General features: G+C 47.8%; 1 protein-coding gene across 8 annotated transcripts in view; it reads right to left on the bottom strand.

The window, feature by feature from the left end:
- LOC309639647 (forkhead-associated domain-containing protein 1-like) overlaps nt 1-21,539 on the bottom strand; it is a 78,900-nt gene that overhangs the window by 41,245 nt on the left and 16,116 nt on the right. For 7 of the 8 annotated variants that reach the window (XR_014251788.1, XM_082417099.1, XM_082417102.1 and 4 more), the window contains 6 exons: nt 20,887-20,994; nt 18,069-18,152; nt 17,183-17,335; nt 16,104-16,299; nt 4,607-4,677; nt 2,851-3,003 (listed from right to left, as the gene is read on the bottom strand). Coding sequence is in view for 7 of the 8 variants with exons in the window: in XM_082417099.1 (XP_082273225.1) it covers nt 2,851-3,003; nt 4,607-4,677; nt 16,104-16,299; nt 17,183-17,335; nt 18,069-18,152; nt 20,887-20,994 (765 nt within the window). In the remaining variant the exon portion in view is untranslated. The remainder of the gene's footprint in view (nt 1-2,850; nt 3,004-4,606; nt 4,678-16,103; nt 16,300-17,182; nt 17,336-18,068; nt 18,153-20,886; nt 20,995-21,539) is intronic. The other variant, XM_082417103.1, reaches the window with a different exon arrangement.

Consider the following 21,539-nt stretch of genomic DNA (forward strand, 5'->3'; position numbering starts at 1 on the left):
TGACTGTTGTTTAATAGACATGGTTACCATAGTAGGAATCTGGACTCTGTGCCAGACACTGCACGGATTAACTCTTTCACTTCTCACAACAACCCCACAGAAAACTGTGGGCAGTATACCTAGGGGCTAAGAGTACGGGGTCTGGAGTCGGCAGGCCCAAATTAGAGCCTCCTGTTGATCCTTCCTAGATATATAGTCTTGGGCAAGTGAGAAGCTTTAGAAGCCTCAGTTTCCCTATCTGTACAATGGGGACAGTAATAGTGCTTCCTGCATTGGGTTGATGTGAGGAGGAGATGAGATGATGAATATGAAATACTTGTCACATGATAACTATTCACGAGTAAAGATCAATCATTTCTTCTGTCATTTCGACTTTGCAAAGGAGGAAACAGGCTTAGAGAGATTAAGGAATCTGTTCAGTTTACTAGTAAATCACATCAACAGGAGTTTGAACCCTGGTCCCTTTGACCCTAGAGCCAGGAGTTGGCAAGCTATGGCATCTGGGCCAAATCTGGCCCGCTGCCTGCTTTTTTGTAAATAAAGTTTTATTGGCATCCCTCCATGCTCATAGTGGGTTGCCTATGACCGCCTCTGCACTGCAACAACAGAGCTGAGAAGCCACAACAGAGACCATACGACCCGCAAAACTGAAAATAGATACTATCTGGCTCTTCATGGAAAATGTTTGCTGATCCCTGATTTAAACCATTAGTGTGTGCAAATCAGAGGACTGCTGCTAACAGATCATAATAAAAAAAAGAACGTTAGTTCCGTAAGGGAACCTAGAATTTCTTACCATTGAAACAGAGTCCTCAGACAAGCTAGGACTCGTGACGAATTTAATTAATGAATTCTGACAAACGTATTTTTAGAAAGGGTGGGGGTGATGGTGTCATGTGGTATGAGGGAGGTTCATTTAAAATCGGGGCACCTGGCACTCGAGTCTGGAACAGTACTTTCAGATGAGTCCCTGGGGTCAAGCTGATCAATGTGCGTGTCTGGGGAAGGATGACCCTAGACGGGACAACAGTGGACATGAACAGCGGCACTCTGTCTTGGTGGGTCCCTGGCATTGCGTCCCCCTCTGGATGGGCTGGTGTGAGCTCTGAGGTTTGTTGTGATTAAAGGAGGATTGATGTCAGCCCTTGAAACCCTGTATCTGTTGGAATCGATGTTACAAATGGGCGTCTGGGAGGCCCAGGCCGGTGCCCAAGGTGATGTTGAACATGCTGGGGCTGCAATACCGTACATCCACAGTGGGAACAAGTCAAACCAAAGTTAAAACTAAAATAAGACATTTGGCAAGGGAGAAGTTAATCAGAGAGGAGGGAGGAAACAGGTGGAGAGTCTGGTGAAGATTTTGAAGATTCCTACGTTCTTTCTGGTTTTATTTCCCTCTCTGTGGAAATGCACTGGCTTTTTCTATGTCTAATTGCCCTTCTGGAGGGAGCTGCCTTGATTTAAGGCTGTTGTTAATGGTACCTTTATGTGGCTCACAGGTGATTTTGGTCAGGTGGTTCTTCCTTTTTAATCTTTTATTTCACAAAAGGCAGAAAGGCAGAGAAAGAGGCAAACAGGAGAAGAGGTAGTGGGGCACGAGCTAGAGGATGAAAGGAAACAGGCAGAGGTCTTTGGCTCTTGGACAGTTCTGGAGAGTGAGGGTGTGTGACAGAGAAGGACGGTCCAAGCAGGAAGTCACCAAGCTTCCCCTGGTGAAGGTGGAGGAAACGGCAGGTCCAGTCCTTCTCAGGGGAAGAAAGGAGGTGCTGGGGGAGAGTTGGGGTCCAGCGGATCTGGTGCTGCTGTCCTGAGGTGGGTGGATGAGGGGCAGCACGCAGTGGCTCTCCACCGTGGCGGCACATTGGAACCACCAGGGAGAGCTTACCAATCCCAGTGCCTGAGCCACACCCTCACCCCAGTTAGGTCAGAACCTGGGGGTGGGGTGGGGGGAGGGGTACAAGGCATTAGTATTTTTTAATCTCTTAGGTGACAAAAGTGCAGCCAAAGTCATGAGCCACTCATCTAGGATGATGGCGACCGAGGTAGTTAAATTCATGGCGGGTCCCTGAATATCAGAAAGGGCCAACTCAAGGACAAGGATGAGAATCAGCCCATTATCTGCAGTTTCCCAGCTTTCTCCTGAGATTCTGATTCAGTGGGTCTGGGGTGGGGCCCAAGAACCTGTATTTTTCACCAGCATCCAGGTGGTTCTTATCGGCCAACTTGGGGAAAACCTTCCTCTGAGACTTTGTGGCTGAAAATGTTGTCTGCAGAGCTGTGCCATCAGTACCAGCTGGGAGCTGGTCAGAAATGCAGAATCCCAGCCCCACCCCAGACCTGCTGAGGCAGAATCTGCATTTTAACAACATCCCCATGTGATCTGTGGACACATTTGAGTTGAGAGGCGCTGCTGTAAAGTTTCCTCTAATTGGATGGTTTCTGGAAAAGTAAGTAGCAGTTTTGGCCATGTGTTTCCCCTGATATGTATGAAGAGAAAGCAGAAGACTGAAATACTATTGGTTGGTCTTGCACACACTTAGACACAAACCAGGACCTGCAGTAATGGCTGGGATTTGTATCAGTAAAATCAGCTGCAGTATATAAACAAAGTACCATTTCTAGACATTTCAATAACCTTGCCTCTTCAAGTTGATCTTCAATTTGATCTCTGAGTTTTAGGACTCAAGCTTCATGTTAATTCCTCCTACCTCATTCACCCTCTTCAATTAATTTAGTTCCCAACAAGGAGTTGCTGAGATCTCTCCATCTAAGTACGCGCCCTCTGTTTCTCATAGGAAAGCCCATTTCATCAGTTTCCAGTAGTAAAGAGAAGGACGGGGACCACCTTACCGATTTCTCTTCCATTAGCCGCTTGACTCTGGCTTTCAGCTTCTCCTCTTGCTGTAGCCTTTCCTCGGTCAGCTTCTCCTTCTCTGCCAGATGCTGCCGTAACTTTTCTTGCAGCAAATACTGCTGAGTTTCCTGAGAACTGTTGATCTTGATCTGAAATGAGGGGAGGGGAAACTGCAGCTGATGGGGGACAGGACTAACGCAGGAGTAATTTCCACTACCTTTGGGGGCGGGACAAAGGTTCACGAAACTTTCTTCAAAACACAGAAAAATGATGCTTAGCTTAGTAGCTAGTAGGGAAGTAGTAGAGCATCGTGGTTAAGAGCTCAGACTCTAGATCTAGACAGAATCTCAGCTCTAGTTCTTTCTAGACACTTCTTCGTATAGAAAATGAGGTTAATACTAGTATCTACCTCTTAGAGTTGTAAGAATGAGATAATGATGGAAAGCTTTTGGCACAGTGTTTAGCACATAGTATGTGCTCAGTAAATGGTAGTTAGACTTATTTGTTATTATTTGCTGAGTGTAAGAGTAAAAACAGTGAGCTAGGGCCAGAAGGCCTGAGCTTTTGTCTTGATTCTTCCACCCACTAGCTGTGTGACGTTGAAACAGTCACCTAGCCTCTGAATGACATTGTCCATCTCTGTAAAATAAGGAGAATGGACTAGATCAGGGGTTGGCAAACTACTGTCTGCAGGCCAAATATGGACCACTGCCCATTTTTATAAATAAAATTTTATTGGAACAGAGCATGCCCGTCACGCCCATTCATTTACGTATGTCCATGGCTGCCTTTGCTCTACAACAGCTGGTCAGATAAGTGTGGCAGAGGCTGTATGTCCTGCAAAGCCTAAAATATTTACCATCTGGCCCTTTACAGAAGAAGTTTGCTGACCCCTGGACTAGATGGTCTTTGGGGTTGATCGTAATGGTGGTCCCAATATTTCACCCTTCCTCTATTCATATCTTTGGCTATGTAACTTGCAGTGCCCACCCATATCCTGCCCCCTGACTCTGAACTCAGTCATGTGACTTGCTCTGGCCAATGGGATGTTGGCAGACATAACACAAGCAGAGGATTGAAAAGCACTCCATGATTGGGCCTGCATTCTCTTCCCGATTTCTGCTTCCTCTGCTAGCGCCATGAGAACGTGCCCAGGCCAGCCTGCTGGAGGATCAGAGACACGTGGAACAGAGCACAGCCGCTCCAGCTGAGGCCAGCCTGTATCAACCAAGGTCCAGCCAACACCCAGACCCGTGAGCAAGCCCATCCAAGACCAGCGGACCCACCTAGCGGCTGGCCCCAGATGTGTGATCAGTAGACAATAACTGTGGACCACTGCTGAAAGTGTTATGGTTGTTTATTATACAGTATTAATACGGCAATAGCTACCAGAGAGATACAATCCCTAAGGATAATTTTGCCTCTAAAATGTTGACATTATGTAACTTTTGGTAATTCTGCTGCCTATACTGTGGCTAGCTGTACTTCTTCCACTGCATTTAATAAACAATTTTAAAGATCTGATGGCATTTACATTTTTCTGGTTTCTGACAGAGGAAAACAAGCCTCCTTGCCCTCCTGGGAGATCTCAGCCACCCTGTCTGAAGCATTTCGTGTGCAAATGGAGGTGTCATCTCACCTTTTGGAGGATGTGTGCTGACTAGCTAACAGAGGAGAAACAGAGTTCAAATGCTCAGGGCTAGGTGAATTCTAAGCAGGAGCTGAAATGAACTTTTGAAGTTCAAAGATTACCTGAAGTTCCTGGGTCCGGCTTGTAATTTTTTTATAATGTTCCAGAAGGTATTTCAGATACAAAGACAATCCTTAAAGAGAGAAGCAAGAAGAAGGTAAGTATCAATTCAATTCACTTCCTTTGCTTTCTGAATAATGTCTTCACAGAGCTTGCCGACAGGTGGGTGAGGGCAACGCCGCCCTCCCATCGAGGAAACGTGAGTTGCCACCCACCTTGTGTGTGTGTTTTTTTAAAAAATTTATTTATTTATTTATTTATGGCTGTGTTGGGTCTTCGTTTCTGTGCGAGGGCTTTCTCCAGTTGCGGCAAGCGGGGGCCACTCTTTCATCGCGGTGCGCAGGCCTCTCATCATCGCGGCCTCTCTTGTTGCGGAGCACAGGCTCCAGACGCGCAGGCTCAGTAGTTGTGGCTCACGGGCCTAGTTGCTCCGCGGCACGTGGGATCTTCCCAGACCAGGGCTCGAACCCGTGTCCCCTGCATTGGCAGGCAGATTCTCAACCACTGCGCCACCAGGGAAGCCCCACCTTGTGTTTTTAAAATTGTTGATCAGCTTCGGCTGGGCTCAAATCCAAGCTTCTTTTTGTGGGTGGGCAATAAGAACCCTCTGCAGAGCTCCCACCGACTAAGTGTCTGCTGTGTGCAGCACGGTGAGCTGAGCAGGGGGATGATATGAAGCCATTCAGCGTGAGAGACAAGCTCTAAGTGCCTGGTAGGAAACAGGCAGGGACGCCAGGTGGCGTGGAAATGATGGCTGAAGGAGTGCGGAAGCGTGAGGGTCCCAGAGGAGGCGCCATCATTCCCCTGGAGTGATCACTGCTTGGCTGAGGACCCACTGGGCGTGGGCACTGGCGGGTATGCAGAGTTGGAGGGGATGGCGTTTCAGAATGGAAGATGCGGTTGGGTGAATGATGCCTCCCCCCCCCCCCAGAGATGTCTGGGTCCTAATCCTTAGAGCCTGGGAGCATTACCTAACAGGGCAGAAGGACCTTTGCAGATGTGATGAAGTTAAGGATCTTGAGATGGGGGGGCTTATCCTGGATTAGCTGGGGGGACCCAATATAGTCGCATGGGTTCTTACAAGAAGCAGACACAGGGAGTCTGCCTACAACAGACAGAGACGGTGATGTGACAGAAGCAGAGGGTTGAAGATGCTCCTCTGCCATGAGCCCAGGAAAGCGGGGAATAAAAGCTCTAGAGCTTGGAAAAGGCGAGGAAACGGATTCTTTCCTAGAGCCTCCAGAAGGAACCAGCCCCTTGCCTTTACTTTAGTGAAACTGATTTTGGACCTTTGGCCTCCAGAACTGCGAAAGAATAAATATGAGTTGTGTTAAGCCCCTAAGTTTGTGGTAATTTGTTAGAACAGCCATAGGAAGCTAATATGCGGGGGTGAAGGCAGGAGGCAGGATGAGAGGTGGGGAAATGCAGTGCATGTTCTGGAAGAGGGCGGAGCTTAATTGGGGTAGAGCAGATGATGGGGGAGGGGAGGGGTAGAGGGAAGAGTTGGGATGGAAAGCTGAGTTCAATTTGTGGCCAGCCTAGAACAGTAGCCTAAAGAGTATAAACTTGACTTAAACATCACTGAACTGTCATGAGTGTGACCTGTGTGCCCAGCCCTCTGCTAAGCAATCAGCGCATCACCCCACTGTATTGTCCCGCCATCGCCTCCTTTTACACGTGAGGCCGTCGGGCTCTGAGACATGTGGCTGCTGGACGCCACACAGCTGGCAAATGGCTGAGCCAGGGCTTGGGCTCACAGTGGTGTGACGCCAGGGTCTGAGTCACTGCTATTTCAGCTTCTTGATGGAGCAGTGAGTTGGCTTAATCAAGGGTGTTTTTTTTCAGAAAAATAACCGGGATGTATTAGAGACGAAGGAGCCAGCAGCATTTCTTAACTGCAGCATCCTCGACGTGTTGGGTTGGACAGTCCTTGCTGTGGGAGCCGTCCTGGACACTGTAGGACGTTCAGCGGCATCCCTGGCCTCTACCTACTGGCCGCCAGAAGCATCCCCCACCCAAGCTGTAATTATCAAAGATGAGAGGGTTTCAAGAAAGCAAACCGAGAGGGCTGGGTAGGCCAGAGAGAACACGGCGGGGGGAGGAAGGTGGGGCTTCCGTGCAGGGGGGCCACGTCAGTTGCCAAAGAGGCAAAGACAAAGTAGGAAGTTGGTGGCCAGCACACAGGGTGTAACGCACTTCAAGGTCTTAGTGGGACAGGAGTACGAGAAGTAGAAAAGGAGCTAAAGAAGCAGTGGTCCCAGTGAAGATGCACCAGCTTGAAGCGCATGTTTGATGACATAGGAGAAAGATGGAGTGAGAGGCTGGATACGCTGAAGAAGGAGGTCGTGATTCAGGAGCTTGTGCACAAAGTGGTCTGGGAGGGAGAGAGAGGGGGAGACTCAGGGAGGGAAGAGCTGCATGTGGAAAGAGAACGTAGTGAGGGAAGATAGAGGGAAAGGAGAAAAGATGGGTGCGGAGGGAGACAGTAGGGGAGCTCAACAGGCTCGAGCCTGGGCCCTTGACCTCTGACAATGCCACTTGCTGAGAATTTCCAGCTTGGAAGAGTGAGAAAAATAATATTATAATAATAGCTATTCAGTATTAAGCACTTGCTGTGTGCCAGGCGCCATGCCAGGAGTTTAACACGTGATATTTTCTGATCATTACAAACAGCCCAGCAAGGAAATGTGTTTGCATTTATAGGTGAGACACAGACGCTCAGCAAGTTTAAGCTACGGAGCTGGTAAGCAGTAGGAGCAGAATTCAGACCTAGGTCTGTCATTCTCTTTTCAGAGAGACTAGAGGCTGGAGAGTGAAGGGCTGGGCTGACTGATGTGAAGGGTGTGTGAGGAGAGGGGCGCTGGGAGGATCCCGAGATGGCAGAGATGGGTGATGCTGACTTGGGCTGTAGGAAAGAGGGATTTTCTTCTTTGGGAGAAGAAGCAATTCTTGATTATATTTCTGGTTACAAAAGTTACACATGCCTATTACACAAATCTAAACAGGGCAGAAACCCATAAAGCGGAAAGTGTCGCCCTGCTGTATCCTCAGTGGCCGGCACACAGTAGGCCTGCAATAAATAGTTGTTGAACGACTGAAAGTCAAGGCTCATGCAGTCTCATCATGCTGGGATAATACTCTCAACACTTTTATGTCTTTTTCTCCAGATTTCTCCTGTGGTGGATATTGGCATTTAAAAAAAAAAAAAAAAAGGGGAGAACACTGTGCATATTGTATTACAACTTGCTTTTCTTTTTTTTTTCACATAAAAATAGTGCGTATCTTGGATATCTGAGAAAGAGCGATTTTCTATGTATGCAGGGAAGCCTTTTATTTGCAACAAAGTCTTGCAGAAATAGACACAATCAACTGAGCTTGCAAAGAAAAATGTAAAAAGTCCTTTCCTTCCCTTATCAAAAGAAGCTGGGAAACCAGGCAGGAGGAGAGGGGAGCTAACTTTTAAGGTCCTCCTTAGATGTTTCCTATCTTCCAGTGGGACCACACAGTAATCCTTCACCAATCAGATTTCTTTTCTTTTTAGGTCACAGCTTTTTTATTTTTTAATTGAGATATAGTCGATGTACAATATTATATGTTTCAGGTGTACAACATAGTGATTCACAATTTTTAAAGGTTATATTCCATTTATAGTTATTATAAAATATTGGCTATATTCCCTGTGCTGTAAAATATATCGTTGTAGGTTATTTATTTTATACATGGTAGTTTGTACCTCTTTTTTTTTTAATTGGAGTATAGTTGCTTTACGATGTTGTGTTAGTTTCTACTGTACAGCAAAGTGAATCAGCTGTATGTATACATATATCCCCTCTTTTTTGAATTTCCTTCCCATTCAGGTCACAAAAATATGGAACGCTTCATGAATTTGCGTGTCATCCTTGCACGGGGGCCATGTTAATCTTCTCTGTATTGTTCCAATTTTAGTATATGTGCTGCCGAAGTGAGCACAGTAGTTTGTTCCTCTTATTTCCCTACCTCTAACTTGTCCCTCCCCCTTTCCCGCTCCCCACTGGTAACCACTAGTTTGTTCTCTATATCTGTGAGTCTATTTCTTTTTTGTTATATTCACTAGTGTTATTTTTTAGAATCCACATAAAAGTGATATCATACAGTATTTGTCTTTCTCTGTCTGACTTATTTCACTAAGCATAGTACCCTCCAAGTCCATCCATGTTGTTGCAAATGGCAAAATTTCATTCTTTTTTATGGCTGAGTAGTATTCCATTGCATAGAGATATATATAGATATATCTATATCACATCTATTTTTTTGGGGGGGCCACACCATGCAGCTTGTGGGATCTTAGTTCCCCAACCAGGGACTGAACCTGGGCCATAGCAGTGAAAGAGTCGACTCCTATCCACTGGACTGCCAGGGAATTCCCTACTGCATCTTCTTTATCCACTCATCTGTTGGCACTTAGGTTGCTTTCATATCTTGGCTATCGTAAATAATGCTGCTGTGAACATTGGGGAGCATGTATCTTTTTGAATTAGTGCTTTTCATTTTGGGGGAATAAATACCCAAGAGTGGAATTGCTGGATCACATGGTAGTTCTATTTTTAGTGTTTTGAGAAAGCTTCAAACTGTTTTCCATAGTGGCCATACCAATTTACATTCCCACCAACAGTGTACAAGCGTTCCCTTTTCTCCATATCCTCGCCAACACTTGTTATTTGTGTTCTTTTTGGTGACGGCCATTCTGACAGGTGTTAGGTGATATCTTAACCAATCAGATCTTTAGTAGTGACCCCAATCTCCTGGGCTGCTCATGACATGATCCAACAATACTTACTCAACCTGGATTTCCCTGAGGGATTTATTCCAGGATTTTACAGACCTAGCTCGTTAGGTGTGTTTTATCCCTTAGGACAATATTTTAAAAGGCAGGTAGTATGGTGGTTCAGAGCAGGGGCTTTGAGGTCAGAGGGACCTGGATGGAGTCCCAGCTTTGAAATGCAGCCCATTGTCAAGAGCCGAGGAAGAAGGCCTGGGAAGAGAACTGAGTGCTCACGGCTAAGAAAATCTGACTAGCTGTCAAATAGAGATGCGGCAGGGGTCACAGGTAAAGGCACCTCGGCGTGAGTAAATCAAGCTGCCCTGCCTGTGTGCATACCCATCTGCCTTCCATCCACATTTAGTTCACATTAAATCAACAAGTATTCAAGGCTGATGCTCATGGCAGCTACCGTTTACTAAGGCTTATGTGTGACCCTATGATTTGGGTACCACATCGTTTAATCCTCACAACTACTTGGTGAGATCTTAACCCCATTTTATAACCAAGTAAACAGAGGCACACAGAAGTCGAGACTTGCTCACACAATGAGTAAGCGCACACTTGAGAGTCAAACCTTAGCAGCTGGTCTCCAAAGCCTGAACTCAGAATTATTCGCTCTAATGCAAATGGGGCTTTGCTGGGGCAAGGCCCGCAGTGTGCATCAGACACCCTTCACTCCAGGGAATGAAACTCTCAGGTTTGTCTCTGTTCAAGTTAATGACAGAACCTGTCCTCTAGGAACTGGGCATGTACCTGGTACCTCTCTGGATCTTCGGAGGGCCTGTGGGGTCACAGAAAAAAACACAAGTGCTAGGATCACAACGACCTCAGTTTGAGTCCTGACCCTACCATGTACCAGCTGTGTGACTTTGAGCAAGTCTCTTAATGTTATTGATACTCAGTTTCCTTACCTGCAAAATAAAGACAACAATAGTACCTGGCTCATTGGGTTGTTGCAAGATGAAAGTACACAGTACATGTAAAACAACTAACACAGTGACAAGTACCCAGGAGGAGTTAAACAAGCCATGGTGCCTACCCTCCTCTTAGGAACTGTGAACACAGAAGGTTCTTAGGACTGTTTGTGGATGGTGATGAATGACTGGGGATCCCCTGCTGGCCTCCGTAATGGGAAGTACCTTGAATCACTTATCATGGTGGACTAACTCATAAAAAGTTTTTGAGCCAGTTTCTTCATTTCTAAAATGAGGATAATGTTACCTGCCTTATAGAGGTGTTGTGATGATGAACCGAGGTTATGTATGGAAAATACTTAGAACACCATCTAGAATATAAGTGCTCAATGATGAATGATGGCCACCATTGTCACCATCACCATCCTCGTCACCATCACCATCTAATCATTATTCTCACCACCATGACCATCACAATCATCATCACCGTCATCCTCACCACCATCATCATCACCATCCTCACAATCATCATCATCATACCATCACCATCACCATCCTTGTGTACATGCCTCTAGGAAGTAGGTACAGCAGGACCTCATACAGAGAATATAGGGAATACTCTAGCTCATCCCATTCTTTTAGTCTTCTGGGGCTTTGCCATAACATTGCTAGTTCTGGAAGATAAAATGCCTTTTACCATCAACTTCCTCTCCTAATGAATGAATAAAGAATGGGCCGTACTCACTAACTTCTCTATTGCCCTCCATCCTTCTTCTTGACTTCTTAGAACCAAGTAGTTGTAATCACAGAACACAGTCTATGTTTCCCCAACAGGTGTTCTGTAGAACATTCTCCAAGAGTTGTTAGCTGGGGGTAAGGGCAGCAAGAAAGGAGAAACGTATTTTGGGAGCATCGCATTCTTTATCCCATCCTTGTGGATCCATAGTGCGTATCAGTGCAGGAGGGATTCCGCAGAGACCTGTTTGATGTTACTTCAGTCTCCTGACTCTGTGAAGTCTGGAGAAAAAGACGGTGGGCCTGAGAAATGCTGCCTGAAAAGAGTCTTTCTCAGGCTTTCTGGTCTGGCTGGCCTGATGGCTTAACTTGGCAACCCATGTTTCTTTACGGTAACATATGACTAGATTTAGAGACAGAGGCTTCAGTGACTCCTGGGACTGGGGAGGGTACAGTGCACACATTGCTTGGCCCCGCTATTACTAGGATAGAGATAATGGTCTTTCCTTGTTTTAGTTCTGATTTCGAAGAACAGCTAGAACTGTGGGCCACGTCTCTGCTGGTTTCATGCACACTCAGACTCTGCCATGATTACAACAACAGTAATACTGGGGTTGGGGAGGCTCTGGGTTGCTGGGAGAAATTCAGCCCCCCTCTTCTCTATGCTATCTGAGAGGGGCAGGCACTTACAGAAAAGTTAATCTTGATTTTGCCTTTCTTTTTAAAAACGTTTAAAAGAAATTCACACCACCTTCTGGATTGCCTTAGAGATATCCTGGCTGGGGTTGTTTAATCACCGGAGTTGAAAATCACTCCTCTATTCTCATTCATTATTGTAAGAATGTCAAATGCGTGCAGCCTCTCTGGAGGGCGATTTGGCAAGAAGGATCAACAATAAATGTTGGAGTTTCCCAGGTGTGGCCCTGGGCTCTCCCGTCTCATCCAATACTTTCTTCCTCGTGATACCGTTCACATGTATGGCTTTAATCATCATCCATCCATCCACCCGTCCATCCATCCCATCTGACTAAGCGCCCGCCATGTGGCACCAGTTCTTCTGCGTTCCGGGGCCACATGACTGATATAGTTGGATATCCAGGTGACAGCTGCGTCCTTGGCACCCCACTTTGGATGTCTACAGGCACCTCACACTCATCTTCCCCCTCAAACCTGGTCCTCCTGTGGCATTCCTTACTCTGGATTTTAGTGAAGGAACCACATCTGTACTTTTAACACAAGCCAGAAACCTGGAGATCTGTAGGCCCCTTTCTCTCCGTCACTTCCCTTCTAGCCATATCTAACTCCGTCACTGAGGCCTGTTGATTCATCTCTTAAATGCCCCTGGAATCTTCTCTCTTGCTCCGTCCCCTCCATTGCCACAGTGAGGGCCACCATCGTGTCTTGTGACAGCCTCCTAACTGCTCTCCCGGGGTTCTGTGCTGGCCACCTTCCTGTATGTTTTCCACTCGTGGCCAAGATGACTGTCTCCAAATGCAAACCTGTTCCATCAGTTCCTTACTTAAAACCTTTCACGGGCTTCTCTCTGCTCTCAGGTTAAAGCAGAGCTTCTTACCAGGGCCCTGCAAGCCCCTGGCCCCACCATGATACAGCCCCTGCAGACCTCCTTCACCAGTCCCCGACCTCCGCCTCCACTTCTTTTAGCCCCTTGAGTTCTCCATGCTTCCTGCGATCCCATCACGCTGCTCCCTCCACCCAGAATGCCCTCCCCTCCCCTCTTTGGCAAATAACTCCTATGCATCCTGCAGGTGCCCTGCCGTCCCTGACCAGGTCAGAGCCCTGCACTTCTCCTTCAAAGCAACTGTCACGATTAAAGTTTTACATGTGAGTGATTTTTCAGTTAATGCCCCACCCTATTCCTCCCTGAGACTGTAAGATTTACAAGCGCAGGGATAGTGCCTGTTATCTCCCCAATATTTTATTATGAAAGATTTCAAATGTACAGTGAAGAGGGAGGAATTTTACAGCCAACATCCATATACCCCATGACCTGGATTCTACCTGTTTCTGACCCCATTATATCTCCACCCTGAACTGTGCCTGGTATCTAGGAGGCCTGCGATAAATCTTCGTTGAATGAAAGTGGTTCATATCCTTCCACATCTAGGATGATAAAGATAAGATGAACAGGTATGTGTGAATAATATTTATGTCAGCATCATCTATTAAGTGTGAAAAACTGGAAACAACTTAAATGCCCGTGATAGAGGACTGGCTAAATAAATTATGGTACATCCTACGGAATGGGATTCCTTGCCATCAGTGACAGCGATGATGTAGATCTGTGTGTATTGACATGGAAGGGTGTTCCTGATGTACTGTTAGGAATGAAACTAAAGGAAATTGGGTATAATATGACATTATTCTTTTGTAAAGTTAAAAAATCAATAAATGTATATAGGTAGTGCCTATTTTATGCCAGGTACTATTCTAAGTACCTTACATACATCAATGCATTTTAATCCTCACAACAAGCCTAAGGGGTGGGTATTCCCTATTATCCCCATTTTACAGGTAAAGAAACAGGCACAGAGAGGGGAAGTAACTTGCCTAGAATCACACAGCTCTTTCCACGGGAAAATGCCTTGGAAGTTACACACAAAATATGATAGTAGTGACAATACCAAATGCTAGCGAGGATGTGAAGCCACAGGAACTCTCATTCATTGTTGGTGGGAACGCAAAACAGCCACTTTGGAAAAGAGTTTTGTGGTTTTCTTAAAAACCAAACGTACTCTAGGGACTCCCCTGGTGGCGCAATGGTTAAGAATCTGCCTGCCAATGCAAGGGACACGGGTTCAAGCCCTGGTCCGGGAAGCTGCCACATGCCCAGGAGCAGCTGGGCCCGTGCGCCACAACTACTGAGCCTGCGCTCTAGAGCCCGTGAGCCACAACTACTGAGCCCGTGTGCTACAACTACTGAAGCCTGCACGCCTAGAGCCCATGCAATGCAACAAGAGAAGCCACTGCAATGAGAAGCCCGTGCACTGCAAGGAAGAGTAGCCCCCGCTCGCGGCAACTAGAGAAAGCAATGAAGACCCAACGCAGCCAAAAATAAATAAAATAAAATAAAATAAATAAATTAAAAAAAACTAAATGTACTCTAACCACACGATTCAGCAACCGCGCCCTTGGTATTTACTCAAAGGAGTTGAAAACATGTCCACACAAAACCCTGCACATGGACGTTTATGGCAGCTTTATTCATAACTGCCGAAACTTGGAAGCCACCAGGATGTCCTTCAGTAGGTGAATAGACAATGGAATATTATTTGGCACTTTAAAAAAAAGAGCTATCAAGCCATGAAAAGACTTGGAGGAAACGAAAATGCATATTACTAAATAAAAGAAACTAATCTGAAAAGTTGTATGATTCCAACTATATGATATCCTGGAAAAGGCAAAAACTATGGCGATGGTAAAAAGATCTGTGGTTGCCAGGGGCTGTGGGGGGGCCGGGAGGGAGCACACAGGATTTTCAGGGCAGTGAAACTATTCTTTTATTTTTTTTTGGATAAGGTTCTTTTATTTGGAATAAAAATGTCCAGTTTTGAAAAGAAAAGAAGTTTTCTAAAAAACATAAGTCCTCAAACCACAAGTTTCCCCATGACGAGTTGAATTCCTGAACACCGCAGAGGGGATTACTGGAGACGTTGATTACTTAAGACACTAATAGGAAGGCACTGAAGAACAGCAGGGCCAGGCTTCAATCACACAAACGTGTGCTGCCATGGAGGAATTGCATAGGCTGGCTTTGAAGCTGGCTTCTCCTTTGCTTCTTTTATTTTGTTAAACTTGTAGCTTCACTTTCCTCAATTTCTAGAATATCAGTTTCTAGATATTCTGGTTTGTGGACTATCATCATTTTGCTTTATTACCACGTCCCTGATCTGTAACCTCACCCACCCCATTTCCCCTCTATGGACTCCACCGTGGCTTTTAATGAATTCTCTGTACTTTCTGTTACTATGTAGTTATAGAGTGATCTGAGAAGTGAAACTCATAAATCGAGTTGACCTAATACCAGGGCTTTGTGCACAGAATCACACCAATCTGCTCAGAGATGGCCTGATCTGAACCGCATCACCCACCGTGCTCCCTGCCTTCTGCTTATGGCAGTAGATTTGGAATCAAAGGCACCTTCAGGATTGGACCATCTTCCCAGTGGAGCATCGTGATTTACAGGGCCTCTGTGTCCTCTCCGGGGTTGGCCTCATTATTGGTGGACCTGCTGGTTCCAGGACTTAATGAAGCTCAGGTTCTTGATGTCTCATCACAGAAAGAATCCAGTGAGAGACAAGGTGATGGGTAAGAAGTGGATTTATTTAGAGAGACACACACTCCACAGACAGAGTGTGGGCCATCTCAGAAGGCGAGAAAGGCCAGGGCAGTGAAACGATTCTGTATGATATTATAATGGTGGATACATGTCATCACACATTTGTCCAAGCCCAAACCCATAGAATGTACACCACCAAGAGTGAACCCTACACAGCACTGTAAATCAACTACACTCCAATAAAATTAAAATTTAAAAAAAAGAGTGAACCCTAATGTGAACCATGGACTTTGGGTGATCATGATGCGTCAATGTAGGTTCATCAGTTCTAACAACTGTACCTCTCTGGTGCTGATGTTGATAATGGGGGAGGCTGTGTATGAGTGGGGACAGGGGGTACCTGGGAAATCTCTGTATCATCCTCTCAATTTTGCCATGAACATAAAACTGCTCTAAAAAAAGTCTCTACTATATATATGTATATATATGGTTACTTCTGAGAGAGAAGATTTAGCATAATTTTGATTTTTCCTTTTGCCTCTGTCACGTCTCATTTTTCTCCAGTAATCACGTCTCACTTGTGTACTTTTTTCCAGGAACATTGCTTCTCAAGTGGTGAAGCAAAGTGAAGTCTGGAGAAGGGAACACTTGGCCACATACCTAAGAAGCCTCCCTCAACAGATGTCCCATCGTGATCAGATTCAATGCAATATTTCAGTCATGCAACTATGTGAGAAAAGAGTTGCAATCACCTTTGTCGGAGCTGGAGAACTGGATCCCCACCTCGTGGAGGAGATGCTCCGTTTCCTCCAGCCAGGACAGTGACAGGCGCAAGATGTCCAGCGCCACCTTCTGGAGCCCTGAGACAGGTGGGCTCACCTGCAGGTGCTGCAGGAGGTCGACCTCCTTCTTCAGGTCATTGCTACAGCAAGACATTTTCATGCAAGCCTGGAAAGAGATGAGGTCGTGAGGAGCCCGGGCACCATCGCCAGAAATAGCACCTGACGGTTGTGACCCACCAAGAGCAGTGTTCCTGACGTGGCCATGAAGCAGGCAGCGCCGTATGTTGGCCGCCCTGTGACGGCCCAGTTCTACTTGCCTTTTTTGGGGGGGCAGAAGGAAGGAGGCAGCTTTTATTTCATGTGGACTCTGGATTTTATTTAATTTGGACTCTGGATGGTCAAAGAGACCCTGTGTTTAGGTATAGGCAATTCCAAAGTCAAATTGCCAAGGACGATTTGGCTGAAACGAGAACCAAATTTGGCTACAGAATTCCTGCTGAGATCAACACACAAGCTGGTCAGAAAGTGCGGTTTCCTGATTTGAAAGAGTGCTGACAAGCCAACATTTGCACAGACTCCCCAAATAGTAGCTGCGTTTTTCCAGAGAAAGCAGAAGCAGCTGCCTGATGTGATAAGCTGGATCCCTGCGTGGGGGCCATGAAGGGGGGGCTCTGCCAGACCCTGTGGTCCCGTCTCCTCCAAAGTCAAAGGCAACAAGGGTAAGAGCAGCCTTCCACTGCTGGGACAGAAAAGAAAAATGCAAATAAAGAGCAGAATGTTTCTTTGGTTTCTCTGGAAATAACACGGGGCTGGTTTTCTCCCCGGGGTCTGGGGCCTCCCGAAGGCAGTACTCGGATTGTGTCGGGCAGCTTCTCCTTGGCCACACCAAGTTCACCTGGGAGGCATTTCTGGAGGTTCTTTGTTTTCTGATCTCAAACAGATTCCTCCAACAAGAGAAAAGGTAGACTAAAGCAGAGCTGGACAATTTCCTGAACCAGGAGCACAAAAATGAGACACAGGGGACATTTGAGAAATGGAGAAGGGGGCACCTGGCAACTGTCTAAGGACGTCTTCAGCTTCTTGATGTTCTCTGTGACTTCCTCCTGTTTGGAGCTGCTGAGCTGGGGCTCCTTCTGCAGGGTCCACTTTTTCTGCTGAAAGTTGATGTTGTCCTCTGTGACCTTGGTGATCTTCTCTATTAACTGGTGAGAAAAAGAAAAAAAAAGATTTAAAATGCAGGGTGGCTCTGGGGGGAGGGGACCTGGGGGGCTTCAGCTTAAGCTCAGAGGAGGGAGGTCCTGGCGTGTTTTGGTGATGGCTCTGGAGGGCGGATGTCGGCTCTGACACCAGGGCATGTTTCCCAGGATCAGAGATGGTTTTTAAGAGCCAAAGGCCTGTCATGTGGCCACGAGTGTGTTCTAGATTCTTCTGCATTCTGGGAGTGATTCATCACGCTGAGCCTGATGCTGTGGGCCCCTAAAAAGCAGGTCCTCCAAGAGAAGCCCGTGCTGTGATTTTTTGACCCACGCGCTGACACCCAGGGTTGGAGAGGATAAATGGAAGAATAATAAGGCAATCGTTACAGCCAGAGGCCCATCCTCACTGCCATCTGCCTCTTCAGAAGAACGAGCGAGCGAGGACGCATCGTCTATGCTGAGGCCGCCCCTTTCCTCGCGGGGCTGACGGAGGTTAACTGTGCGGGTCTGGTGACCAGACACAGTCCTGGGTGGTTTAATTTGATTTTCACAGAAACACTGCAAGGGAGTTTAACTGGCTTTTACTTTAAAAGCCAGGAAATCCCAGAAAATCAAAACAAATCTTTATGGTGTAGCAACAGTGTGAAAAATATGTGCCACCAACAAAAAACAGAAACATATGCTCCCAGTGTCTGGAGTGCTGGGTCCCTGAAGGAGAAAGCGGGGAAGAGAGACGAACCTGCTGATCGGAGACGGGTTTGTCCTGGAACAGCTTCGCGCGTCCATAGGTGGCCTTGATGACCTGACTTCTGAAAAGCTCCAGCTGCAGCACAAAGAAAGGGAAGGGGATGAGGTGAGTGGTGCAGCTGCAGCCGCAAGGCTGGGGGAGGCGCCTCCATCGCTGGGTCTGGGAGAAATCGGTGAGAAGGCTCTGCATGCCTTTAGTGGTCATTATGGGTAATTAACACCTTCACCTCTCACCGGAAGGGGCAGTGCCCACACAAGAGAGGGGGACAGCAGGTTTTAACGACTTTTCAGGTGTGCCCGCCTAACCTAGCTGACGCACGTGGTCAGCACACACACGTCTCGGGCTCTTGGAAGAGCCACTTGCTGCCAATTATCCAGTGGGAAGTCCAGGGCCAGGAGCACTCTTCCGTAATTGCTACGTTGGCACCAGGCTGTGAGATAAATATTGAGGCTGTCAGCCCGAGTAACTCGTGTAATCAGCAAGGGCGCCTGGGGAGAGAAGGAGGAGCTGCCTGATGCCATTTTGTGCCTTAGACCTTGTGTCCTGAAGACGACGTCTCCTGTATTCCTCTCCAGGTCCCCAGAGCCTGGTGCAGTGCCTGGTACACAGCAGGCACTCAATAAATGTTCATCAAATGCTTATAACAGAAACATCTGTCAAGTCAGATGTTCGAAGTCCTCTACTTCAGTTCAGCCAGTTTTTATTGAGTGCCTCCCTGGTGCTGGTGTCTTCGTATTACGGATGATGAAACAACGCAGTTAAATTAAATCAGTGCTTCTAGAATGACGAGTTCAAGATGCCCCAGGCTCATGAGACCTGAACGGCAAAGAAGCCCAAGTTTCTCTGGAAATTTACCAACATGATGGCCCTTGGCCTGGGCTTTTGGCTCACTGGCAAAATGTGGTCATGAAAGGCTCTAAAACAGAGCCCTGAAGGACCATAAGGGCCACTGAATCAATGAGAACGTCAACAGGTCCCAAGACACAGGAGTCTGCTGCATACCAGGGAGCTCTGGGAAGCCAAGCAGAGGAATTGTGACTCTCCTAAGGACACCTCTGTGGTCATCCTGCCGGAAGCCAACCGGGTGATTGGAGGGACTCTGGGTCGTCTGCTGGTTTCATGGCCAAGGGAGGGTCCTAGCTCGCCCAAGGAAGAGGTTATGTAGAGAGGGCCCTGTGGGCGATGGCCCACATTACCACCAGAGGCGCCCTACGGGACTGCTTGGCGGGGGGTGGGGGTAGGGAGGGACAGGTCCTGCTGGACGATGGGCTGAGTCCCGTGGTCACTGGCCTGGGGAAGGGCAGGACCGCAGGCCGGGAGCGGGCTGTGGAGACAAGGGGGTGAAGCAGGAAGGCCCAGGCAGCGCAGAGAAGCCTCATTCGTCCTTTCTCTCTCAAGTCTAGACCTGGAGGAGTCTCAGTGTCTCTGAGGGTCTTCCCGGATGACCCCTGGCCAGAGCCATGACCAGGCCCTCGGCAAGTGGCCCAGATCATGCCCTCAAAGCGGGTGTGCGCTGTGGGTGCAGAGTGCCAGCAAGGTGAGGGGTAGCCCAGGTGCACAGAGGGGAGCCCAGGCTGGCGGGCTCTCTGCCTTGCTAAGGGGTCGGCACCCTGCAGGAGAAAGGACACCGGGGGTGACGGTGTGGAAGTTGGTTGAAGAGGCTTTAAAACCTCCCTGAGAGTCAGCATCGTCATTTAACTTGTGGGCACCTCTGAGGTTCAGCGTGTGGGACAAATTCCGCTCACACTGATGGTTCAGGCTTGGATGCTACCGAATGGAAGGGCTCTGGGAGCTGGGCTGGGTGGGATGTGGGGCTCCTTTAAGGATTGTGGTTCTTAACCGTTTTTGGTGGTTTACAGATCCTTCTGAGAATCCAATGAGTGACGAGGTGGACTCACTCTCCCAGAAAAAGAAAAGCACAAACACATACACGCAAAACGTTCTTGGTCCCCCTGGAGCCGTGGCTGCCAGGAGAGGATGCCTTGTGGAGGGGTCCAAGAGGGGCTGCCCTCGGTGGGCCATATTCCGGAGGGCCAGCGCCCCATCTTGGGTTCTCGTTTGCTCTCCCTTAGCCTTTGGTGAAGGCTCGTTTGCATGTTCTGGCCCTCATGTCTGTGCCATGTGTAAGAGGAAGGGCCACTGGGCCATCTTGGGTCAGAGCCCTGGGAAATGGCCCTCCCCAGACCTGCCAGGTCACAGCCTGCTCCCCACCCTGCCCATCTCCATCTGGCATAAGCCGTGGTATTCTGGGTTTTACTTTATTAAGAAAAGCGGCAGGACTTCCCTGGCGCTCCAGTGGTTAAGACTCCGCGCTTCCACTGCAGGGGGCACGGGTTCCATCCAAAACAAAACAAAACAAAACAAACAAACAAACAAAAAGAAATGTGGCATTTCCCTGTGGACACTGAGTGTAGCATCTGTTTGGGGGCCCAGAGGAAGAAAGATCGCTGTAAATGTCAGGACAAAAAATGTGATGGAGAAAGTGCTAGAAACACCCCCGGGGTCCAGAGCTCAAACCCTTCCCAAGAGGGAACCGCACAGCTGGTTCACTGGGCCGGGCCTTGAGCTGGGACTGGCTGCTTGGTCAGGGTCTCAGGCAACAGCAGACACTGGAGGGGGCAGCTTCCCAGAAGGAAAAGCCTCTTCAGTGATGCCCACTGGGACGCGGGAGCCACACAAAGCCCTGCCCCTGAGATAAGCGGGTGAGCTAAACCAGGCCGTCTTCTTCCTCACTCATCCCTGCCGGCCGCTTGGGTGCGGGATTCCGTGGAGAGCACGGGCCGGTGAAGGGGCCCTGCAGCACGCCTACCTGACCTACTGCCCTTTCCAAATTGGCTTTAATGAGCTTTTCTCTGTTTCCCATTTCTTGCAGCTGAAGCAATTTCCTTCTGGAATCCTCCTGAAGCTTCTCTTCAACCTGAAAGGATGATGAAAGCGTGGGCTTGCTGCTAATGTGATCATCATGCCCTCTGGGGAAACTCTTCTGGGGGGGCTAATGGCAGTGGGGGTGTCCCTGAGGGGTAGGGACAGCTGCAGCCCAGTGGCAGGGGTCACAGGCATGCACGGGGTGGAGGCAAACTCACAGGGAGTTGCCCCCTACGGGAAAGGGCCGAGCTCTGCACCCTGGGCTCAACTATGTTCTACCGCAGACTCCAGCCCCAGCTTGGTCCCTAACAAGCCGTGCGACCCTGGGAAAGTTATTTCACTGCTCCCTGACTCAGTGTCCTCATCTGTCAAATGGGGATGGTGATGCTAGTACCACTGCGTAGAGTTATTGTGGGGCTTCAATGTTTGGGATAGTGCTTAGGGGTTCTGTGAGTGTGTTAAGTACTGTTGTAACCTATGGAAGGTGGACGGGAATGTCCGCCGTACAGTCTCGTTCTAATAACTCATGATGGGTACTTGGAAATGTTATTATTGGGTTTATTATCATAACTATTTGTCGTTACCACTTTGAGCACA

Source organism: Balaenoptera physalus, assembly GCF_965194825.1.
Source record: "Balaenoptera physalus genome assembly, chromosome: 1".
In the NCBI taxonomy this organism is placed as follows: domain Eukaryota; kingdom Metazoa; phylum Chordata; class Mammalia; order Artiodactyla; family Balaenopteridae; genus Balaenoptera; species Balaenoptera physalus.